This window comes from Catharus ustulatus, chromosome 8 (assembly GCF_009819885.2).
Source record: "Catharus ustulatus isolate bCatUst1 chromosome 8, bCatUst1.pri.v2, whole genome shotgun sequence".
In the NCBI taxonomy this organism is placed as follows: domain Eukaryota; kingdom Metazoa; phylum Chordata; class Aves; order Passeriformes; family Turdidae; genus Catharus; species Catharus ustulatus.
The window spans coordinates 28,980,451-29,005,432 of NC_046228.1; the positions used below are offsets into that span (position 1 = coordinate 28,980,451).

The 24,982-nt window shown below is 42.1% G+C and overlaps 1 protein-coding gene across 2 annotated transcripts in view; it reads left to right on the forward strand.

The window, feature by feature from the left end:
- The first annotated feature begins 1,090 nt into the window (after positions 1 to 1,090).
- Positions 1,091 to 24,982, forward strand: part of BICC1 (BicC family RNA binding protein 1) — an 89,568-nt gene continuing 65,676 nt past the window's right edge. For both annotated transcript variants that reach the window (XM_033066348.2, XM_033066349.2), the window contains exon 1: positions 1,091 to 1,292. In XM_033066348.2, coding sequence (XP_032922239.1) covers positions 1,091 to 1,292 — 202 coding nt within the window. The remainder of the gene's footprint in view (positions 1,293 to 24,982) is intronic.

Genomic DNA, 24,982 nt, shown 5'->3' on the forward strand with positions numbered 1-24,982 from the left:
CTGGAGTGTGTGATAGGCAATTTTTTTTTTTTTTTTTTTTTTTTGATGAGAAAAGATTTTTGTGCTTCAGTAGAAACAAAACAGACCCAAAGAGACTGGGGTGTCTTTGTCCAGGTGATTTGGACAGTCACACTTGGGCAGTGCTGGGCCTCCCGGGCAATGTCGGGCTGCAAGAACAGCAAAATGCCACCGCTGCCACCAGGCCAGTGTGGCAGCTCATGCTAATATTCCCTCTACACCACTGCGTGCTTCTGGGCTCAAACTGTTTGCAAAGTAGTATGAACAGAGCCGGTGTACATCCAGCTGGGATTCTGGGTGTGGACAAGCCCAGCTTTGCTGGAAGTGGGGGATGCGTAACCCAGTCTCTTGCGGTGCAGCACAAGGCACTTCTCGCCTCGAGGAGAGGTCCGAGCGGGGAGCCAGGGCCCACCCCGGCAGGAGGGGATGTGCAGCCACAGCGACTCCAGGACACGCGGCAGAGCCGCGGCGAGCGGTCCCTGCCGCCCACACCGGCGCGGTTCGGGATCGGCTCCGGGCACGGCGGAACCCAGGACCGACACCCGCCTGTCCTGGGTCGCCCGGCCCCGCACGGTCGCTGCCGTCCCGCTCGCAGGGTCGGGAGCCGCCGGATGCGGCGGGACCCCGGCTGACAGGGCCATCCCGGCTGTCAGGGGACCTCAGCCGGCAGAGACCCCGGCCCAGCGCCCGGAGGCGGGGGCGGTGCCGCTGGGGGCGGTGGCATCTCCCCTGCCCTCCCCTGCCCTCCCCCCGCGCCTCCCCGCCCTCCTGCGGGGCCGCGGCGCTGCCCCCTCCCGCCGGGGATATCCCCGGCCCCTCCCCGGCGGGCGGCGGCCCAATGGAGGTGGGGATGCTGTGCGGGCTGCGGGCGGGCTGGGGGCGCCGCCGAGCCGCGGACGCCGCCGGGCCGGGGCCGCGCTCACTCGGCGGGGAGCCGCGGGCAGAGGCGGGCGGCGCCGGGGCTCGGTGCGGCGGCGGCTGGGATGCGCCGGCCGGGCGGCTGTGGGGGCAGATAGCGTCCCGCGGCGAGGCGGCCGAGTGGGGCCCGGGGCGGCGGCCGGCGGGCAGCGCCATGGCGGCGCAGCGCGACCCGCTGAGCGGGTACCTGCCCCAGCCGCTCTCCGACCCGGGCTCCAACAGCGAGCGCAGCGCCGACTCGCCCGCGCCCGGCTCCGAGGAGGACTCGGCCGGGCCGCCGCGGCCCCTGCACAGCCCCGAGTGGGGCGAGGAGCGATTCCGGGTGGACAGGAAGAAACTGGAGGCCATGCTCCAAGGTGAGGGCGGGCGGGAGCGGCGGCGGTGCCCGGGGGGCGCGGGGCGGCGGCGGCGCCGGGAGGGGCGAGAGGGGGCCCCGGCCCCCGCCGTGCCTTGTGCTGGCTCCCCATCCCCGCCGGAACGGGCGCCCCGTCCTGTCAGTCCCCTCCCGGGCGCTGGGTCGGCGGGAGCCCCGCGGGCCGGTCCCGGTGCCGGCTCCGGGCGCTGTCGTGGCCTCTCGGGCCGGGAAGCGGCTCCTCGTGCCCCCGGAGCGGAGCCGAGCTCCCGGCCCCGTAACCCGGGTGGCCGCCCCGATGCTGCTCCGGGCCGGGCTGGGTTGCTCGCGGCTCGTCCTGCGCCGCTGCGGCTCGGAGGGTCCCGTCGCTCAGAGTTCCGTCTGTGGGACCGTGACATCCCGCTGGGGCCGGGCGGTGCGGGCTCTCGGCTTTCGAGGAACGGGCTGGCGGGCAGGGAGCCGCTGGAGCCGCGCGTCCCGGCCGGAGCAGCGGGGACGGCTCCGCTGAGCTGACAGCGGCCGCCGCTGCCCTGGAACCGGCTCGGCCCTTGGCTCTGCTTACTGGGGTTTTTTGAAGTTTTTTTTTCCCTTCCTTGAGGCTACATATTTTATCCCAGTATGTTTTGAATTATCTGCTCTCAGTGGAAGTTACGTAGGCGGCTTTTGACAAAGCAGGAGTAGTAATTGCTGATTTTGTTGCTAAAGAGCACATGAGTAGGTTTGAACCAGTTGAGGATGCTGCTGGGCGGGATAATTCCCCGGGGTGTTCCCCGGCTGTCTGCTCTGAGGAGCCCGTGAGAACCGAGGTGGGTTTCAGGCCTTACAGTGTCAAATCTCAGGGTGTGTCTGGATGAACAAGAAGAGACCGGTGGTGCCTTCAAGAGGGCGCTTTTTCTTTTGGAACTACTGTTTTGTAAACATTTAATGTTACACTAGCATGGTAACTGACATATTTGTGTACATTTTCAGAACAAACAAACCCTTGACAAATGTTTCACCTGGCGTGTTACAAAGAAGCCATTTCAGCCACTTAGTGGAAACTTTAGGTGCTCCTTTCTGGAGCATCCCCTGTCAGGACACCTGCCTTCCTCCTTGCAGCAGTGAAAAGGGGGCAAGCAGGGGAACAGGAGCTGGTGGGTTGGGTTGGTCACTGAAGAGCTGCGGTTTGACTTGCTGACTACAACGATTGGAATTTTTTAAATTGAGATGCTCTCTCCTGGGGGTGAGTTAACCTTTAATCAGTTAATACTTCAGTGCTGGTAGAAGAATCTCATTATGTAATGCAGTAAAGAGAAAGGAATTTGGAGAAACAGAGCAGCAACAACTATTTATAAAGATGTGCTCGTTAGAAGTTCTGCAAGAAGGTGAAGGTTGCCTTAACTTTTTCCTCTAATGGCCAAATAAATTTCTGTTATCTCATCCCTCACACAGTCCTTTCTTCTACTGCCTGAGGTAGTAAGCATGAAGGGGTAAACAGAGCTCCCAAGCAGAAAACAAATACTGTATAGGTTGCCTTACCTAATAGTAACCACTGTCAAAATGTAAGATTTTTCTTTGCTCCTTTTTCAAATTTTATTTCTTATCTTTGTAAGAAGAATAAAGCAGTATAAATTATATGAATGATAGAGCATAGGTAAATGCAAGCCTAATACTGTCTGTTTTTTGATGTGAGGTTGCTGTTTGCCCTGTCTAGAATACACATTCTTCAGGTGCTGGTTTGAGGAGGATTTGTATCAGGTAGTTATCCTTGTGGTGGAAAGTATATGTTGTACTTGGGAATAAGTGGCTTTATGTGAAAACCTGAATTGTCTGGCTTACTGTTAATGCAAAAGTGCTTATGAGGGAACAAGAAGTGAGAAAACTGAATAGTTTGTTGAACATTGTCACCTTCTGTCAGTGTCCTCAGTTTCCTCTCTGTGCCTTATAGGTATTTGTCTCATCTCTTGAGCAACAAGAACCTCAAGCACCAAGCAGCTCTGTCAGGGAAAGCATTGTGGAGCCAGATCTGTAACTGGTACCCAGAAATTCAGAGTCAGTTGTGCTGCTGATTACAAACCAAACTTGATTTTGTTTTTTAACTTCTCCCACCATTCCCACCTTTTGTTTCTGCCCTTCTTTTGGGAATGGAAGCTTAGACTTGCCCTAGTAGGAAAGGGACAATGGAGAAGAAAGAGTGTGGACTATCTCCAGGGACAAACTTCTGTTAGATAATTTGTAGGGTTGTGTTCCTTTGGTTTCTAATACCAAATCCTTCACTGGAAGTTCTTAAAATATGCAGAAGTTGCATTGTGGAAGAGAAACATCTCTTCAAGTGATGATGAGCAGATTTCTTATTTCCAAAAGTTAGCCATTTTATATGTTTTGGTTTTTTTTAATTCAAGCTGGTGTAAATGCAGCTTTTTGTTAATATTAGATGCTAAAGACTCCTCTTTTGCTTTTACCAGCTACTAGATAGCTTGTTTACAGTTGGGAAAGTTACTTTTTAAATTTATAAAAAACTTGGAATATCTTCTATTGATCACCACACCTTTCTTATATTATGGAAGAGTGGAAATGTATTATATTTAGTTCAGTTGTCTTTAAAGCCAAGTTTGAAAGAGCATCTGTTAAAGGAACTGTAACTTATCAGGAAATGTTCTCATTCTTGCTTGGAGGTGCCTTGGTGTTTTTTTGGTTTTTTTTGCTCGTCAACATCTGTTGTTTACTGTGCTAATCATGAATGTAAGAAAAACTATCTGGGAGAAGGAATATGCAGCAGCTCCATGTTCAACTCAGTGTTTCTGCTACTTTTTGCATTGCTGAGTTTTATATGTGTTACTGCTGTGGTTATTTTCATCTTTCCCACAGTTGATAGTTTTGATAGTTCCTGGGGGCTGGGGCTGATCCCAGCAAGGCTCACCTGGGAATAGCAGACTCTGTAGCTCATGGGGCGCCTTCCTGTGAGATACTGAGTAACTGCACTAAGTGCTGCAGCAGGAACTCAGTAGCTCTCTTTGAAAAAAGAGGAGGTGCAGGTAGTTGGCTACCAGTTGTATCGTATGCTGAAATCAAATCTAAATTGAGGTGTCAGAAAATTTCAGTAGATTTGAGGATGCTTCTGCTACCTTTGTTTTTCTCCGCCCATTTTAAAATCATTGTGTTGGTATTTCCTGAATGGTTCTGTTTGGAATAGCAGAAATTGCAAAAGCTGTGGTAAACCTCTTGCAAATAAGAACCATTTTTTTTTCCTTGTGTCCATCTTCTTTGTATGACTGTTTTATTACTTGCACATAGATGACTAGACTCTTGTCCCATAAACAAATATCAGTCTTTACATCGGGGTGTAAGCTTTTATGCTTCATGTCTTCATCAGTTTGTTGGTGAATAGATACTTCTAGAATAATTGGTTTTTTCTAGGAGGTCATTATGACTTAAACAGATTAGCTGTTCTTTTCAGCAGTGGCATAAGATGGTATTTCCTAGTAGTCCAATTAATTACAGCTGCTCTGCACAAATTCTGGTAAATGCTCAGGTGATTTCATATTGTAGGATGATTTACTTAGTGCATGTTTGAGTGTCTGTTACCGTAGGAGCTGAGTATTATTGCAAAGATGCAGAACAGTAAACTTGGGAAAGCTGTCCAAAAAGTACAATCTGTCTGTTGATGTTGCAGCAATCAGTAGGCTTAGACAAGCTGGCCTTGAGCATTAAAAAAGACTCAAAACAAAGAAAGCAGCACCTTTTGTTTTGCTTGTGTGTCTCATTCTTGGTTAGAAAATGTTATGCCAGTCTTGAATTTTAAATAATCCCTTTTCTTTGTCATGTTCTTCAGCAGATGTAGAGGTTTTTTATGTGATATGTGTGGTTTAAGCACTCACAGTTAAATACTTTGTGATTTTGTAATATATTATCACACGATAGTAGTCTGCTAAAAAAACAAATCCGTTCTGCTTTTAATAAGAGTCTGAATCTAGCAATGGTGTGTGGGCCCATATTATATATGCCTCTTTCATTAAAGAACAAAACTGCTCATTAAAATTGTTTTTCTTCACTGTTTTGTATTTTTTATGCATCGTCTTTCACTTTGAGGACTCCTCAGGGTAATTTTAATTAGGGATCTAAAACTTTATAGGTGGTGGGTTTTTTGTTCTGTGTTTTTATTGGTTTTGTTGGGATTTTTTTTTTCCCTTATGAAGTAATTCAGCATATACTTGACTATTTGTTGGTAAGCAAACACATGAAGAAAAGCACAGACCTGCATGCCCAGGAAACTCTGAAGAGCGCTTAAGCAGCACAAGCACCCAGTTTGCTCCAGAGCTCATCTTACAGAGCAGGTTGTGTTGCTGCCAGGTGGGCACCTTGGGAAATAGCAGTGGGTTTGGTACTGGCTGTGTTGGTTATGTCACAGGCCAGCTGGAGTAGGCCAGCATTATAGGAATCATGTCAATCTGAGTTCATGTAATGTAGACTCAATTTCTAAAAATAATAGTGGATCACTGATTGCTTTCCAGGCAGTAAGGACACAAGTGCTGTAACAAGTTGGGTATGAGCAGTCAGTGCAAGCAGCTCACTGAGGTGCCTTTGTGAAGCTCTGTCCTGCCATTGCAATGTTGAGTGAGCTCTCCCCCATCCTAATCCCTCTGTTTTGGTGCTCTTTGCCCACCAAAACAAGCCCTATTTTTCTCAGGGGGAGGTGACATGAATACTTAGATAACTTTTGCACAGTTTAATCCAGGCGAAACTTACTGTAAATCAGTTGTTAATTCCTTTGCCTAAAGGTCACCCTGGGACCATTGTCAGATCTCGATTATACTTATGCAATGCCTCTTTCTGATGCCTGGTTGATAACCAGCTTTTGTTTGCTGATCCATCAGGTGAAACTTGTGTTTAAACAAGTATATTTTCCCTACTTAATGCATAACCGTTGGAAAGTTTACTTCAGTACTTTTCATAGTCTTCTGTACTAGTTTGCTTCATCTACAGCGAATGATAAATCGATCTGTGTGGCAGGCAAAACTTGGGGGAAGTGGAGGGGAGGGAGGAAAAGCACTTTTATTGGAATGTGCTAAAGAAGACAGAGATATTCTAAGAAACCCAGACTTCTGCTGAGTGCTACAGACACTGGTTTTATTAGAAGCTGGACCCTGAAAATATGAATTTTGAGCAAGTTGGCTGCTTAACAGGCAATTGTAATGTTCCTGTGATGGTGTCTGTGCAGGGAGGGGAAGTTCCATTTTAAATTTATTTTGGGGTTTTATGTTTAAATAGCTAAGCAGGAATTACTGATGTTCTCCTGGTTTCTTTTGAGTGTTTGAGATGGTGGCAGAAATCTGTACAATAAAAGTAAGTGTACTGTGATCTTTCAAATAATTAGTGTCCCTTGCTTCCAGCTGAAGTTAAAAATACTCAGAGTGCTGTTGATTTATACTCCTGTTTACAGTTCCCATGTCCCTCTTGGAGCTCCAAGGGTTGTGAACTATGTCTCATCTTTGACCAGATACATACTAAAATGTCTTATTCTTTATTCTAGTAGATCCTAACCACAGTTGCTTTTCCTAGAGGGGTAAAATGTGGGGAGTTTTCTACTAAATGGTGAGATTTCTGTTGGTGGTTTTTATTATATTTTGTTCCTTGTAATGTGTCAGCATAACCTATACAAGGACATAGCTGTGGGGAAATTGGAACCTTCCTAATAGCATTTACATTTGGTTTTTAGCTTATATATGTAGCAGGAAAAAAGAATTCAAGTTCTTTGTCAGGTTTTCAAATCCCCAAAGTGCTGAATAGTCTATTTCTACAAAAAATAAATACATGAAATGAATTTGTGTGACTTGTAGTTCTTGCATTCCACTATTAACAATTGTAATAATACCACTTTCTCAAGTTTCAGTGTTCAAGTAGTACAACGGACCATCATGGTTTGGCATGAGCTGCCGAGTTAAGTATTGCTGGCTTGCACATTCCTGTTGGTTATATTGTAATCTTTACCTCCACTGGAAAATATGTCCTATTTTGAGTACTCATTTCAGACTCTTGGCTTTATGCCTCTCAAACAATGAAACATGTTAGTTTTCTTTAATTTCATACCTGTTTTGACGCACTAATAGCTTTTTAAAACATTTTTACAGTAGTGACCTTTGCTGTGAAGATTCTGTGGTGACTTTCATGAACTTTGAGCTTAAAAACTAGTATGACTACATGAGTTGGAGTTCAGCTACAGAAAATACACACACCTAATAAGCTATCTGAAGGAACGAGCACTTGATTTAAGGGTTTCTTCTTTAAGATGCTATCTGTTAATCAGTGTTGGTTTCTAAAATAATTTTGACTTAAGCAATTCAAACCATTCTTTGAACATAGCCTCAGCTTTTGTTCAGCATTTGTTTTTGTTTCTTGTGTCTGGCTCAGACCAGTATGAGTGTATTGCATGAGGCAAAGTAACTCTTCATGTTTCGGTGGCTTTTATAGCTGATTTATGTAAAGATGTCTGCAGTGATAGTCTCTTTACTGGAATAAATAGTTCCATGTTGAAGTTCTATTGATGTTTAGGAGGAATGCTCCTGAGTGAGAGTGTTATCTCACTAGATAATACAGTCTGAGGAATCTGAGTAATCAATGAGCTCTCTCATGTGTGAAAGCAGTTTTTGGATATTAGGTGGAAAACTCTATGTCTCTGCAGAAAAAGATTGGTGTGATAGGAGATTGGAAACAAATATATAACTGTGAACAGTAGGTGTCTGAATAAGTCACTTGCCTAGTAGCATAACTTGTTTAAATTTTTCTGCTGCAAGCCAGATTTCATGGGAGAGGTTGATGGGCATATAGCAACACTGTTCTGTCCTAGCTGTTCTCCTGATGTGCAGCTCTAATGAAGTAGACACCAGGGCATAGGAACTGGGAAGGAACACCTTCGTGTGCCTGCAGGACTGTTCCTTTGCTGGGAAACCCATGTGTGTGGGTACAACCCTGAAGTGCCTGATGGTAATGCAGGGGTAGCAGACAAGTGAAACTGCAGGGTTGGGATTTCCCTGAGGCTGGAGAGGTGTGGTGGTATAGCTCTGGGGACTGGAGTCCTTCAGTGCCAGGGTCTTTAGGGTGCACAGAGTGGGGTGCTGAGGAGGAGGTGTTGCCCTTTATGTGGAGGAGTGGCAGGATTGCAGGGAGCTCTGCCTTGGAGCACACCACCAGCCATTTGAGAGTGCAGGGGCAGGAGTGCTGAGTGGTTTTACAGGTGGCTGCTGCAGACCATCTGATTGGGAAGAAGCAGCAGATGAGGCCTTCAAACAGCTGGAGGGAGGCTCCTGTTTGCAGTTGATCCCCATGGAGGAGTTTAACCCCCTCTGTTCCCTGCTGGGGTAGGAGCATGGCAGAACACAAGCTCTACAGGAGGTTTCTGGAATGCTTGTGTGACAGCAGGAACTGGTTTGCTGGGCTTTTGCCTTACTTGCAAGGAAAAATTAATCATGAATGTGAAGATGGAGGGTGACCATTTAGAGGGATCCTGGCAAACTAAAGAAATGCCCCAAAGGAATTTCATGAAGTTCAGCAAAAAGGGAACATGAAGTGCTGCACCAGGGGAGAAAATTGTCCCAGGTTGGGACCTGACATGCTGTGCAGCCCTGGTGAGACACATCAGGAGTGCTGGGTCCAGCCCTGGTTTCCCCACTGGCAAAGAGACATGAGCGCTCTGGAACAAATCCAGCAAAGGCCACAACACTACTGAGGGACTGGAGAACTGACACAGGAGGAGGGGCTGAGACATCTGCGATTGTTTAGCTTTAATCTTGAGGAGGCACAGGGAACACCGTATGAATTGTGTGTGTCACAGGATATAAGCAGATGGAGCCAGAGTCTTGTCTGTGGTGCTTAATGACAGGACAAGCAGAAAAAAAAGTCATTTTATGACTTTTCCCCTTTTTCTGAGAAGGAAATAATCCATAAAACCTGGAGGCATTCCAGTTTTTGCAGTTTTCAGCGCTGAAGCAAGGTCACTGCTGTCTATTTTGGACAGCAAAGAAATCAAAGGATTCTTAACTACAATTTCGATTGTTGAGTTAAAATAGTAAATCTGAGATTGGACTGTAATATTAAAGCATGGTGTTTATTAATGTTAGGTATTGAGGATGACTAAAAATACATTTTTAGGTAAATCCTTGATTAGATATCAGTATTAAAAATAGCAGTTTGCATCCTGAAGTGTTCTTCAGAGTTGATAAAATTGTGATTGAGTTAGGGGTCAGTTTATTTTCCCCAGGGCATTGAAAAACATCTGCTGGGAAAACTGGTCTGTACACCCCACCTTTAGCAGTCCTGGTGGGGTTTGGTGGTGCTGGTCCCCAGGAAGGTCCCTGCAGCCCCCAGGAAGGCAAGATGATGGCTGGGTCAGGCAGCTGCTGCCAGGGCAGGTCTTGGTTCTCATGCACATGAGGGGTGCTGGGGGCTGTGTTTTGAGTGCAGGTCGTGGTGTTGGGGTGCTCTGGCCCACGAGAGCACAGCTGGAGAGTCCCTGCAGCCTGGCTGGGCGAGCTGGGACCTGGATCTGCTATGGCAGCATCTGAGTGCTGCTGTTTGCTGCCTTCGGACAGCTTTTGAAATGACAGTCCTACAAGGATGCAGGTGTGGTTAGCTCTGTGTGCCTCTCACCTGCTGGAGGTTTTGCTGATGCTTTGTTGGGACTGGCTCCCTGGGATGGGATAATCTCACTGATGCTCAGTGGCAGAGTGGTGGGAGCTGCCTGTGGGCTGCAGTGGCTTTGCTGGTTCTGGTGGTGTAGTTCAGGGACACTGTGCTCTGGATCACACTGCATCCTCCTAAGCTTTGTGTTGTTGCTGATGGTATGTGAGCAAGCTGTGAAAACAGGACTTGGGAGTGCAGCTGGGATTGGAGCACAGTCCTGTTATCTCTATTGCTTGGATTCCATTGTGTAAACCACAGAAGGACATGTTGCTCAGTTTATCCTTCCTGGAAGTGTCTTCCTTGCACATGTGAGAACAAACAGGTGGTAACTTGTTCCTTAGGTTTATTTTCCTTCAAGGGTGAAAGGTTTTTTAAAAATACCTTTATAAATGTATCACTTGTGGTGAGAAAGACAATAATAGATGATGCATTTAAAAGGCATGAGATTTCCAGTCATTCTGACTGCCTCCCAAATGGCCAACTGCCAGCAGCTGTGTCTTGAATTTGGCATCTTGAGATCAACAGTTTACAAATGCTGTGGAGTAAAGCTCCTTTTTTATTACTTAGATTTTATTTTTTTTTAATGTCCCAGGTTGATATATCCTAGAACTTTCAAGATGAGATTTTGGCCCATTGTTTTAGGGGCTATGAACTTCTGGGGCACACTGGTCTCTTGAGGAGATGCTTTCCAGGACACCCACACAATAGTTAGCCATTGATAAGTGACAGTTTTGTATGCAGCTAAATGTTGTAGCTGTTACTATTTCTAGAAGGGCTCAAATGCAGCCTGGTAGAAGTTTTACTGGACTGGAAGGAATATTCTCTGGTTGCTGCTTTGAGGCTTTGAAAAAACTGCTTTTCTTTGCCATCTGATTTGACCTACTGAGCCTTTTCCCTGAGGTAGAAAGCTGGCCAGTGTTGCTGGTGCCAGCCACTAGGCAGCTGCATTCCCCATTCTGATGCAATTCCAGGGCTTACCTGGCCAGTAAAGGTTGCAATAAAGCTTGTGAAAAATACTCCTTATGTATGAAACTTGATAAACTTGTACGGAGAAACTTTTTCTCAAATATTAATGTATGAAAATAGTGAGTCTTCATTCCTCTTTTTTGCTTTTTGCCTGTTGGGAACATACAGATGCAAGGGAGGCATGAGCTATTCATTTTCCATTTACTAAACTTCTCTGCGGGCCAGGCCTGGGAGGCTTTGCAAAATCTTGGTTCCATTTTCCCCTAAAACTATGTGATATGAATCATGTCTGTAAGAATGGTTTTCGAGGAAAAATAAGCAGCAATCATTGTGCTTATGTGGTTATTGTCAGGCTGGCAGTGTGCAGATGCTGAGGAATGTTTATTATACTGGGGTGTTACAGGTACTTCCCCCATCTCATAGAAAAGTTTTTCTGGTTTGTTTCTTTGTTTTCCTGTGTGCCTGCCCAGCATGCTAAGAAGCTATGGGTTGATAATTTTTTTACTTCTTTCAGTCCTTCTCTACAGCTTTTTGAGTTGCAAAAATACCTTCTATTTGTAGGAGTTATAATGGCACAGGATTTTGCTGTAGCTGCTAAAATATTACAGAGGTTTTGAAAGCAAAAACTATAAATAAGAGTGCCAAGGAAAGAAAAAAATGAAGCCTTATTCCAAAGCATTCAAATGAAGTATATCTTCATGTTCAAATTATGTGCTTAAGAAGATTGAGCTATGTGTTTTCTCACTTACTTGGCACAAAGTATGTGTAAAAACATGAATGGTTGTCCATAGTAGTGATGAGATGACAAGCAGAACAAACCCAAAATGCCATTCTGCTGCTGGTGGAACAGCTCAGATCATGGGCTTCATCTGTTTAAACTTGGTTCTTACACTAGATTTCCTTGCAAGGGGAACTTGCAACATTTTTATAATCAAGCTGAGCTAAGTGTCTCTAGTACAACATATCTGAAAACTGATATTAAGCCAAGTAAATCTGGTCTGAAAGAAGCAATTTAAAAGATAACTGGAGGGAGAAATTGGTAACACTGATTTATCCTGTTGTTTTGAAGTGCTGCTTTTGTTTTCTGGAACATGTACCCATGTCTGTTCTTACCTCACACAGACACAGAGTGGGTCAGGAAGGGGACATCCCGTCCTGCCTCCCTGTTCATCCTGGAGCACATGGCACAGGACTGTGTCCAGCTGGGTCTGGAATATCTCCAGTGAGGGAGACTCCACTCCCTCTCTGGGCAGTGTCCCAGTGCTCGGTCACTGCAGTAAGGAGGTTCTTTCTCATGTTCAGATGGAACTTCCTGGGCATCAGCTTCTGCCTCTTCTTGTCTCCTGTTCTACCTTACTATATAAATCTTTAAATTTTTTTATTGTTTTGATAGTCTAAGGTACCATGGTGAGGTTACCACATATTTCAATGTTTTAAATAGATTTTTGCCTCTTCCTTTTTTGTTTATAAAACATTTTATAATTCTACATACAGGTGATGATTCTTTCCCCCATATTTTAAGCAAACTTTGGTTTGGGGAATGTGTTACCACTCTGAATTAGTGGTTTAACCATTAAGTATGCCTTTTACCTTATTGCCAGTCACTTTGTGTGAATGGAGGTCTTTGATTATGTCTGTTTTGATTGGCTCTGTTCTGTTCAGTCTCTATCTGCAAATAAATTTACGGCAGTGGAATATACAAGATTGGTAACTCAAGACCAAACATCTTGAGAGATGGAAAAAATGAAATCCATAATTCCAGAATAAATATTGAGTCCATTATAAGTGATGCAGTGAGGCATTTTTATGTTTAGTTACATCGATGTCTTCTGAAGATATTCCCCATGACCTTTGTGGTGTGATTGTGTTCCTTGAGGCTGCATAAACTGGGATGCAGAGTAATGAAACCAGGAGCTTTGATAAGGGAGTTCTTGTGCAGAACATTACACTGGTACAGAGCCATGGTAAGGGAAAGGTGAGCCATGTGCTGAACAGAAAGGGGTTTAAATCACCTGTGTTTAAAACCATATCTGTGTGTATAATACTTACATTTAAATGGAAAAACACTTATGTATTTATGTGTAATTGAAATGAAGGGTACATTTGCATGTCACCCATGCTGGGATATGGAAATACTTTGTTTCATTGGAGGAATATGAGACTTGTTCTTCCTTTTTCTGTATGGGTAAGCATGTCCATGGGTGAGAAGTGCTGCAGAGTGGTGAAATATTAAATTGCATTAGATGGCCTTTGTTTATATGCAGCTGGAGCAGTTAAAATAGCATTGATTTAAGGAGTCTGGATGTGGAATACATTTTTAAAATACTGTTTTATATAGTGGAAAAGAATCTTGGTATGTCTTTAGTGTTTTAGTTAAACAAACACAAGTGCTGTTTTTCCTTAGTAAATTTGCTTCCGGAGTGTGTATAAAGTAGTGGATAAGAAAGAATCTGGTTCTAATCTGTTCCATGGGCAGAAATGGTGAATAAATTTGATCAAATCTTTGGTTCTTTGTAAGCAATTCCTTTTTGAAATGCGAACATATTCTGCAGAATTTTCTTTTCTTCATCTATGTGGAAGACATTACCATCATTAGAGTGCAGAATACATGGATTCTCAGTATGTGTGAGATTTTTCAATGCACTAAACAATTGAACATGTAATGATGTTTTCTGAGTTGCTTAGCAGCACTCAGGTTTTTTACTTTAAGTGGTCTTCAGTGACATCTTTAGATTGTTCAGAGACTTGGCAGAAATAAAGAGTCATTCCAGTGTTTGAGACATGAGGAATCGCTTAAGCTGTGGAAAAAAATGAGTAGGCTATTGCAAAGTTTTGTATATATTTAAACATTTACAAACCTTTATATTCTGTGTTCTTGTAAATGTTTGGGGGAACTGAGTGCTAGAAGATTATTCTGCTGGTTTTTAAGTATAATTTTAGGTATTTATCACCTGAAAGATGTAAACTTAAACAACAGATAAATTTTATCCGACTGAAGTTTTTTTACATTAGTTTGTACGTCATTGGAGGTATGTTTTCTGTGTTTATGTAGAAAGCCAGGGGTTAGTGGTGTTTTGACTTGAGAATATAATAAAAATCAATTAAAATGTAAAATGTTAATGCACTTTTTTCCTTAGAGGATATCAGCAGCGTATTTGCAGGAATCTTTTCATTGGATGTCTCTCCTGTATCACTGCAGAGCTTCTGTTGGTACTGCCTTCCCTCTAGGCTTGAATAGCCAGCAGAGAGTTTGAGACTGGTTTTAATAATGTGTTAAAGAGTTAAGTGCTGTCAGCTTCGTGCTGCAGCTCTGTGCTGCCTGAGGCTGCTTTTGGTGTCTCTTCCCTGCTCCTGCTTTCTGCATTTCGAGTTAAAGGAATGCTCATCCTCCGAGTGCAGCAATGCTTGGATCTGGCTGCCGCAGGACTGAGCCAGGCGTGGGAGCAGTGAGTGGCTGAGTTAAAGGAAAGATTTACACAACTGCCCGTGCAGGTTAGCCAGAGCAGAGAGTTAGTGGAGGGCATCAGAGCCAAGTTTTTCAGACGGATAGGAAATTTTAAAGTGGGAAATCTCAGGACCCAAGAGGCAGAGGGAGACGTGACTAAGAGGATTATTAAAGTCCAGTAGCTTTGGATGTGCACAGGAAGAATCTCCCCATACATTGCACGGCAGCCAGGCACGCTGTCGGGAGAGGAACTGCTCAGTGCTTCTGTTCAGCCTCCTCTGCTCTCTTTCTTTTTGTAGTGTTTTATGGGAGGAGAGGAGGAGGAACCACTCACTAGCTCTGTTCTGCCCCTTCCCAGCAGCGTGATGGATTGAGATCGCTTGGAGCTTGGCATTTCTGCACCTGGTACCCAGACTTAGGGCTGCTCCTCCTCATGTGAGTGAGAGCAGGCAGGGAGAGCTGAGAGCCTGCAGGGGCAGGATGAACACAGCCTTTTCCCATCCTCTCCTGACTGCCCTTTCAGACAGAGTATCGATCATTGGTGAACATTACATTTGAGTGGAGGCTTTGCTATGTACCTACCCAGGATGGGTTCTTTGTGCTTGATGTGTGTCCCAAAACAGCCACTCTGGTTCATCAGGCCTGCTTCACTGGGGTGGAGGCAGTGGCAGGATAGTTGGAATATTTGGTATTTGAGTGCATTTTGTTTGCTGCAATAAAGCAAAGTCAGATGCCACACTGCATGTTGACTTCCATGTTAAAGATGTGAACTGGAGGAACATGGTGTGGAGCTGCTGGTCAGGTGTCAGCATGGATTTGCGTTTTCCTAAAGAGAAGACCCACAACTGTAAAAGAACTTTTGCAGTCTTCTGGATAACAGCAGAGACTTTAGGAGTGTAGTTGTGCAAGGGATTAGTATTGTGCTGTTTTACTCATCTTAATTACTTGCAAATGATTTAAAAATAATTGGGGGAATACACGTATTCATCAAGTAGGTCAGTTTTACCTGGGAGTGTGAAGGTAATGGTAAACTTAGAGATGGAACTTCTCATTTTGAAATGCTTTAAAGTCCTTAGTATTTAACATTTTGAAGTAATTTAACCTTACTTCCACCATTTTAATAATCAAAGGAGTAAGAATGTGCTCTTAATAGAGGCTGAGTAATTTTATATTCTGTAAAAGGATCAGCACAAGTGATCATATGGTTCTCTATTCTAATTATAAAATGTAATTATCTTTGTGGTATCTTGTGATTCCCAAGTGATGTAGTCTTCTCAAACATTCTGCTCTTGGGCTATATTTTTTTAGTTCAGAAATAGAAAGTCAATTTAACCTTTGAGGTAGTCCATGAGCTAAACCTTATTGAATTTAAAGTGAGAGTATCTCTACATTTTTAAATAGAGATGAAGAGGCTGTTTAGGAGGAAAACACCTTTTCTGGTAAGTTAAATAACTTTTAATTCAATTTTTTTTAATGTTCTCTAATGAAACTTGTTTGTTCTTTTCTAAGTGGAGGTTACTGCTGCAGGTGGATCCCAGGTCAGTTCCTTTTGCTGAAATGCAGACTGGTTTGGGATATTTCTGGCAAAAACTGGTTAATTACTGCAATATAGAGACTGAAGTGGACTGGACACCTAGGGGACTGATGTCTCAGCTCCCTGATGCTTTTTCTTCAGCAATGGAAGAATATTTTCCTTTTCTGGAGAAACCTCTCTGATCTGTGATCAAGTGGGCTCAATGTGGGCAGTGAGAGCTAGTTAACATTTTACTATGACAGCTTAGGCAACAGAAATTTGTTGATTTTTTTTTTTTTCTAAAACAAAGATTTTCTTCTGGCACCTTAAATTTGGTGATTATTTTTCATTAACTTACAGAAAAGATTTGTATCAATTTCTGCAAATTGATTTTGCCAAGGTTGTGGGTTTGTGGTAGCCAAGCAGTCTCATGATTTCAGGGTAGCAACTTAAAGAGCTGAAAAATATTTTATGGTGAAATCCGGTTAAGCTGTAACAGAATACCCAAATTCAAACAAAATCAAAACAGAAGAAAAAAATGCAAACAGGAAACGTTGCTTTTTTTGGCAGTCTTAATAATAATGGCTTGTGAACTCCAGAAATGGAGTACGCCCTCCAGACTTTCACCTCTGTTAGTTCTAGATGGTTTGGGATTTTTTTTCTTAATTATACATGGTTGAGATAGGCAGAGACTTTCAAGTCTAGTGAGCTTCTTTGACTGTAACTTCTGGCTGTTACAATGTCCCTTCCCTCCACAAGAGTAATTTATAAACTTACATGCTTTTCCTTACAGAACAATCTACTGGTCTCAATACCGCTCAATTAGTGCTAATTGTATGCAGTGCCTCATTGCTTTTAGTAATGTGCCAAAGAAAAGCAAACAATAGCCAAATTCTGTTTTAAGGAACAGCTCAAATAGTTGAAATAGCACTGGTAAAAAACTAGCATGTAGGAAGAAGCATAAATAAATTGATAAAGTCATTGTTGGCACATTAGGAAGCGCAATGCTGTCATGTTTATCTCGAGAACAGCGTGAATTGTGAAGATTGGAGCCACATCTGATGGGTCATACTTGTGCTATTGCATCTGTGCAATAAACTCTGTATGCAGTTGGTACTTCTGCATTATTTCTGAGCTCAAGATTAAGTACTATTGGTGGTATGTATTGTCATTAGAGTACGTAAGGTGCATGTATTTATAATTTTGGTATTTTAGAGTATCTGGATTTCAGTATCGGAAGGTGGTGGTTGAATCTTGGGCTTGCATTTCTCTGAGTGCATAGACTTTTTTCAACTGAAAAAACAGGCTTGGTATAAAAATCACCCACGTCCTCTGCAAACTTAGGAACTTGGAAAATTCCTAGGGATTAATTGCAACTCTAGGAAGACCCAGTTAAATAAAGTCAATAGTAGGAGGCTTTGCTTAATGCTTATCATGTGTGGGTAGGGCTGTGTTTGCCATTTTTCTGCAGGAGGCATAATGCAGTTTATTCTGAGTGGGCGCTTGCACTGTAGGGAGGATTTTTCTGGACTGGAAATGCCCATTCTCCCTGATGGTGTTTGTGTGTGCTGTGTGACAGCAGGGCTGAGCATGGCTTCAGTTCTCTGTATGGGGACTCATTTTACCCTTTCTCAATGCATTTGTGATGTAAGGTCCCTGACTCCATCAGTATAACTTAGCCTTTAACCTTCTTCCTCTTCCAGTGCAGTCTCCTGCTGTTTACTCTGCTTAAAGACTCCTGAAACACAAACTTCCCAAACATTCAGCAGAGGAACTAGAGCAGCAAGTCCTCAGTTTTTTCCCTTTCTGCTTGATTTTTAAGCTAATCCATTTTAACTGCAGGGAGAATGTATTTCTTCTGTTGGCTGCTTTGCACTGCACAAAGCTTTGGTTCACATTGTGGAACATCTTGAAATCTATATAATTGTAATGAAAGAGGAATGTTTGGAATCTTTTGTAGACAATTTCTTTTTTTTTTCTTTTTAAGCTTTCTGGATGGCAAGGAGCAAAGGCTCTCATGGCTTTTTTAACTTTTCTGTTCCTCAGTAGCAGGCATTTTCATATTCACAGACTCCATGATCTGTCTTCTCCTTCCCTTCTCAGGAAAATAATTGTTGGGTTGGCAATTTTGAGTAAAATACTTAGCCTGAAATTTTCAGTTCTCAGCTGGTGGTACAGCTTTGCTTTTATTTTTCTCCTGGCTGGTTTTGTGGCTTATTCAGCATTATTCCAGGCTTTGCATAGTTCTTGCAAACCTGTGGGAATACTGACCTGACTTTTTTGGTCCTGAGTTGCTCTATGTGATTAAAAAAACTGAAATAAAGGTCAGAGGCTCACTGTATTGAGAACAACATAGTTTAAGTGGTTCTTCTGTGGAGGGGTGGGGTTTGTTATATTATAAGAGGAAGAAGCATTAGACATTGTTTTGGGTTTGTTATATATATTAAATGTTTTCTCTATTTTTTTTAAGTTGCAAGTTAACTTGCAGAACTTCCAAGAAGTCTAAATCTCACCTAATATGTGAGATTTCTGAGGGCTTGATAAAGCAAAACTTCAAGGAAGTAATGGAGGACTTGGAAAACGACAGACTTTTCTGTAACTGTGATACTTGCCTGCATGCATTGCATTTTGGTGTTGAAAAATTGCATGACTTGAAATAGCTATCAGAGGGAAAGTGAGACTGAGTTACAGCATGTTCACCTCTTATGTAGATTGTGTGGTTTTTATTGGGGTGGTTTTGTTATTTGGTGGTTTTGCTATTCTTTGTTCATAATTTGCTACTATTATACATTGTGATAGACAGTGAAAAACGAAACCATTTTTTTCAGTATTTTTTAACTGGATCTGCTTAGGACTAGAAAAAGGCTTTGTTGTATGCTTTATTTTTGTTTTTAAAATGAACTACTAACTGGTGTTTACTGGGAGCAGTACCCAAAAGTGGGCACACATTGACCAATCTGTGCTCCATAGTGGTGATTGTTTTTCACTGAAATACAAAGCTAAGATCCCCTTGGCTGTCAAGTGGCAACAATGCCATTATATTTTTACTCTGCAGCAAAACTGAATGCTTGAGGCTTGGTTTATTGTTAATTCTGTTGAATGTAAAACACTCACATGGTTCGTTTTTGGTTGAAGAAACTATTGATGGCTATTGCAAACACATATATAGTCATTTTTTGTCAATGGGTAACTTGTTTCTTTTGCAGAAAGCTGACCCCAGTACATGCTTATTTATATCTGGGAATGCTGACTTTGAGCTACTTCCCCCTACTCTCAAGTGGACTGTATTTCCTTAGGAAGGTTTGCAGTTCAGAGCCCCCTTGCCTGTTTGAAACAAAACTGTTGTTTGGATTTAGGCGTTTGCACAGCGTTCTTGCTTTCCAGCATACAGATGTGGTTATTGTAAATTAAAAATACCCTGTTTGTATAACTGAATTGGAAGGACCTTATTGGAAGTGCCTGCTTGTGCTTTACATCATACGAGTCACACACAGGGATTTCTCGGGAGCAAATGTGGCTCCATAAATAAATAAAAGAGCCCTTTCTCCTATACTGGCTGTCTTTATCATTCCTAGCTAGAATTATTCTCAAGAGCAATCCTTCTAATATTCTCTGTGTATGGCCCTTGACTGTGCTTGTTTTTAAGGCTTTTGGATAATTTTCCTTTTGCCAGGCTTTCTTGATACTTAAGTTGATGTTTTATGCTAGTTATTTCTTGGTCTTTTTGTGAAGAATCTCATCAATACTTCTGTACCTGTTTCGTAAAAGCTTGCTTTCCTGTGGTTTCCAGTCTAGCTTATCTGCTACCATAGTAATCTAATTGTTGTCTAATTATCAGATGATACTTTAAGTTTTTTTTTTTTGTCCAAAAACTGGCTGTGGTTTTGGTTTTATTCACTATGGAGTCTTGAGAGCGACATTGATCATTAAATTGCTAAGTGTGTACCATGTCAGCTCAGCCTCAGCAGATCTGGATGTGTGCATTAATTATGTCAGTTAATTATGATTATTGCAAAGAACACCAATTACCAGGTAACAGGGCAAATAGCAAGGTTTGAAAGTAAACTTCATTTTTCTCTTTGGTTCACTGGCATTCCTTCCAGATTACTCAGCTTTCCATGTCACTTAAAAAGTGAATGTTTTGGCAAAAGCTTTATGAAAGCATGAAACACACGGGCAATATTTATAAAAAATGGGGTATTTTGCAAGTGCAGCGTGGTGAGAGATGTTACACAATGCTCAGCCCGCAGTGGTTTTTATGAATAGGTGGTAATGTCATTCTGTGTTTGGTGATAAGGTATTGTTTTTGTATTTGTTCCTGGAAAAGGAGTTGATCCTTGACGTATTGCAGAAAAAAAAATTGACAAACTTTTACGGAAAAGATCCAAATTGAGTAATCCTGAGCAAATGGTAAAACAGTCCTGAAAACAGCATTGCATGAAATCAGCTGCACTAACATCTTGCTATTTAAGCCTCTTTGTATTTGCAAAAATATGATATTTCTTGAGCTAAAGCCCCCATCAGGAACTGGAGGCAGAAGTGTGCCAAATATTAGTTCCTTACTTGTTATTGTTTATTTTTCTAGATTTTGGCAGAAATTGCACATTCTTTGTTTTAATTTTTCACTTCCCTGCACTTGACATTTTATATCCTTAAAGTTTACAAGTTTCTTTCCAGTTTATTTTGCATGAACTTAAGGGGTTTTGTATTGTATCAGCTTTCTAAGCTGGACTTTCCTGAGTCTTGAACATAATAAAGGGGAGTTTAATTTCAGAAATACTCAAGGTTTCTAGATAAATGAGTTGTGTAACTCTGAATTGCAGTTGTTTAAAACACAAAACAATGCTTTCTTGTTTACTTGTGGTCAGTAATTTAGCTTAAGCATTTCCTGCACTGTATCACAAGGTTGTTTAAATGCAGCTTTGTAGAGTTTTCCTGACTTATATATTTCTTGTAAACAACAGTTGTAGAAATAGCTTTGAGTTCATAAAAATACAAATTAGATAGCAGGGGGCCAGATGCTAGTCTTTGAGATTGTACACTGTAGTCAGTGATTTACTTGTGCTTGGGAAAAAAAGGAATCTGAGGATTTGAGTAACATATTTTGTGTAGGGCAACACAACTTCAACTCTCCACTTCCTGCCCAGTCCTTAAATGCCTCTCTCCATTTCATAAGGTTTGAATAAAAGGTTCAGGAGCCCACAAAGGCTGGCTTTCAAGTCTTGGCGCACACACTCCTAAGTGATGTTTATTTAGAGTTAGTCTGATGCCCACAGCAGTGTTGGGATAGGTTTGAGCAGTCCAGGCATCTGCTGGGGGTTTTACCCCTCTGCAGGGTTGCTTCCTGAGTACTGAAATGTGTGAATGAAGATTTCTCTCTCCTCGCAAGCGTAGCAGTTCAAAGGTGTTACCAGGACTTTACAGTCCCTTGGGAGTGTTTCAGCTGCCCTGTGGCAGGACCTTGTCTCTAGGAGGTGGAAATCACAAGGAATCCAATGGTTAATGCAGCTGTATTTCTAAAGATTCATCTGTTTAGAGATTTGGGGTGGAGGGACCATTGCATTTCTGTACATCTCCCCTGCAGCCAGAAGACATAGCTTGGAAACCAAGAAAAATGAACTTGAACATGTTAATGTATATGAAAGCATGGCCCAAAAATGCACACAGGGTTTGATTGCTGAGCTATACAATTGTTAACCTTTATTCCTATAAGATGTTTATTTATTTTTTAAATGCTGCAACATTTACATCCTTGGCTAATTTTTCTTATTTAAGATATGCCCAAATCTGAGAGGAGTCCCCATGTGAGGAGGGCTGACAGCCTAGATCAGTGCTTTAAGGTGAAGGGGCAGTTAAAACTTCTCACCCATGTGTAGCCTGTAGTGATGTGTGCTTCCAGCATGTCTGTGTTCAATCTCAGAAAGAGCTTTAGAACCTCTGAAGGACAAATCTCAATAGCATTGAGGTATTTGAATGAATATCACTGTATGTTCTGCCAGATAAGGTTTTGGTTTGGGTTTATTTTAACCTTTAGGTGACTGACTTGTGGTCTCTTTCCTTTGACACTGTCATACACAGCCTGAGCTCAATTTCTTAATACTTGATCCATCGTGCATTCTTTGGAGTGTAAAGCACTTCACAGTGAAACTGTAATGAATCTGCGACTTTGCTGCTTGCTTGTGTAGCTTGGAATTCCACTTGTACATGCCACCTTACCCTTGGTTTGGCAAGGATGCTCAGGATTTCTGGAAGAGTATATAGCAAACTAAATACAGTATCAGCATGGTTTATCCTCCTGTCGTTCAACTCCTCTTCCACTGTGGAGAAAATTGTTGTAAGTTTTCTGTAATTATTGGTGAAGATTAACGAGGAATAGATGGTGGAAGAATGTAATCATTGTTTACCTGAATTTCACAAGGATTTTCTACCATTCAGCACATGTTTCATAGAAGATTATTTACTTTGAAAAACTCATAATAATAAGAAATGCTACCAGTAGAAGTGCAGAATTTCTTGTGGAGTTTATTTTTTTGCCCAGAAGAGGCTCTGTCCTGGAGCTGGCTTAGAGCACTGTTTTTCTGGGCATACGCATCTGCTGTGTCTCAGTCTAGAACTCCTTATATCTACAGTGCTGCCTCAGTGGAAAAGCAGGTAGGATTTCCCAGGTGAAGTAATTCAATTTAGAGATTAAAACTAACATACTTGGTTTAATTTATTTTTGTTTAACACCCTAAAACCAGAATGCTTTTGCTTGTTTTAAGGTAGCTGTCCCCTTTTTTGCAAAACAGTCCACAATCCTAAATAAAAAGCTAATAGATTATTCTTAACACCTTATGCAGTCCACATCACCCATGGTGGCATAATTGGAGCTGGTATGGATACCAAGCTTCTGACCAAATTTTACCCCTGTCGTGTAAACCATTTTATCTTACTGCAAACTGTGTCTAGAAATCCTAATTATGCAGCTTGACATTCTTGATCCACTCTGAATGTGTATGTTTTTATTTACATGCATGTATGTAAATGGAATAATTTAATGCTTTGGCAGCTGTTTATAGCAGTTGTGTTTTTTAATGTGGGAGCTGTTCATAAGAAAAATTCATGTAGACGATGAAAATGTAGACATAAAACCAGCTGTGAAAATAAAACTTGTTCACCTTTACCAGAAGGTCTAGATTTCTGTTGTGCTTTGATCTTCTTACCTAAACAATTACTTCATTTCCTTAGTTTCTTAAAAGCAGAAAGATCTTGGTATTGTGAGTAAACTTGAGTTTGGAAAAGTAACTTATATCCCTATATTTTTGTGCTGATACATAATTTGGATTTCTTGCCTAGGAAGTGCATGGAAAAATGGGGGACAAGTTGGTGCACATTTTGTTGTGGTGATACGCAGCTCTAGACTGGGTGAATGGGTGAGGTTATTTCCTCTACTTCCACCCTTTGAGGGGGATCCATCCTACTCTCTCTTGACAAATCTGCTTTACAGTTTCCTCGGTGATGTTACTTGAATAAATTGTGTTGGTTCTTGGGTCAAACTGATGAACTTGCCTCCGTCAAATGCTATGTAGCTCATGACAGTATCCAAGAATAAACTGGCACCATTTCTTCCTGTCTTTAAAGCTACGAATTGAGACAGTGTATTCCTTAAAATGGGATGATGTGTTTAAGTGGAATTTTTACCTTTGTCTTCTTTTTTTGTTTTTTAATTAACTGAATGTATCAGTGCCTTGCCCCAGTGCTTATGCCTGCACTTACTTGAATTTATCTTATCCTTTTCTTCTTGGCTTTTAAAACTTTTTGTCCTTTGTTACTTAATTCTTGTTTATAGCTCAGTTATCCTTCTTATGAAGGGTTTAAAGGGGTTTACATTTTTCTGTATGTCAATTTAAGCTGGTGTTTTTCATTTAGGGGGAGTAAAAGATACAAAAAAGATCCAATTTACCTTTTGTAAATACTCAAGGCAACAACTGATGTCAAATGGGCACTACTTAAGTAGCTCGATCAGTAGTCTAACATATTACAGATTTAGTGTACAGGAGTGAATCAATTTTACCCTGAACTGGAAATCAACTGTTCTAAACTGAACAACACTCTGCTAGAATTCCTCTATTATCACATGCCTTAGAACCTGGAATTAAAATATAGCAAGAAGCCTGAATTGGATTTTTATCTGGGGAAGAATTTACATCTGATGCGATCAGTATATTTTGAAACTGATGAATGCAAAATAGAAGATGGCAGACATTCAAAATTCTTAGGTTATGGGAAAAGGAGATGCCAGGCAACCTGAAGTGTGTGGATTTGCACGAGTTACCAGCTGTGTGGATGTGCAGAAGCAGGAAAACAGACACCTAGAAAAGGGTTCATGACATATCATTTAAAAACTGAGGCTGTTGGGGCTTTTTTCTTCTGACAGAGACAGAAATTAAGAGTGAGTGGGTTTTGGACAGAAAAAGGAAACTCTTGTTTTGTTCTCCAAATATTCCAATTTCATCCAGGAAGCTGGAGAGTGTGGGGTTGGTTGAATTTTAGAAAAGCAGGAGACTTTGTAATTCCAAATAATGGAGGGGTTTTTTGTCTCTGTCAAATGTATTCCAAAATCTTGTTCAGCGTAATGGGTCCAGATACAGGCAGTGTCTCCTTACTGTTGGAAAAGGCCTTGGAGCTCAGTGTTTAACCTGCATTGCAACAGACTTAAACGGTTTCCTGTATAAAGCTTTGTCTTTGACTTAATCTTGGCTTCTCTCCTTTAACTCCACATCTGTGAATGACTCATAACAAGCAGCACCATCAGAAAAATATTGTGTACATTTTTATCCAAATCTGTAGGGTTTTTGTTTCTAATTATTTTACAGCTTTGCTGCACTCTCCCCTCCCATGCTATGAATCATGTAGTATCTGTGCTCAAACCTGACAAGAAAAGTGGTTGTGCATTGAGGGAAAGTTGAATGCTAAACAAATAGAAAGAATATCCCCAACCATCAATCTGCTGAGAGAAGAGCTTTTGTATTTGGCAGGTATCCTCTGTCAGCCCCCGGGGCACTTCTGATATTATGATTTTCTTTCCTCCTGTAAACAGTGAGTCCTGTTAAATGGATACTCTGGCTTGGAGGCA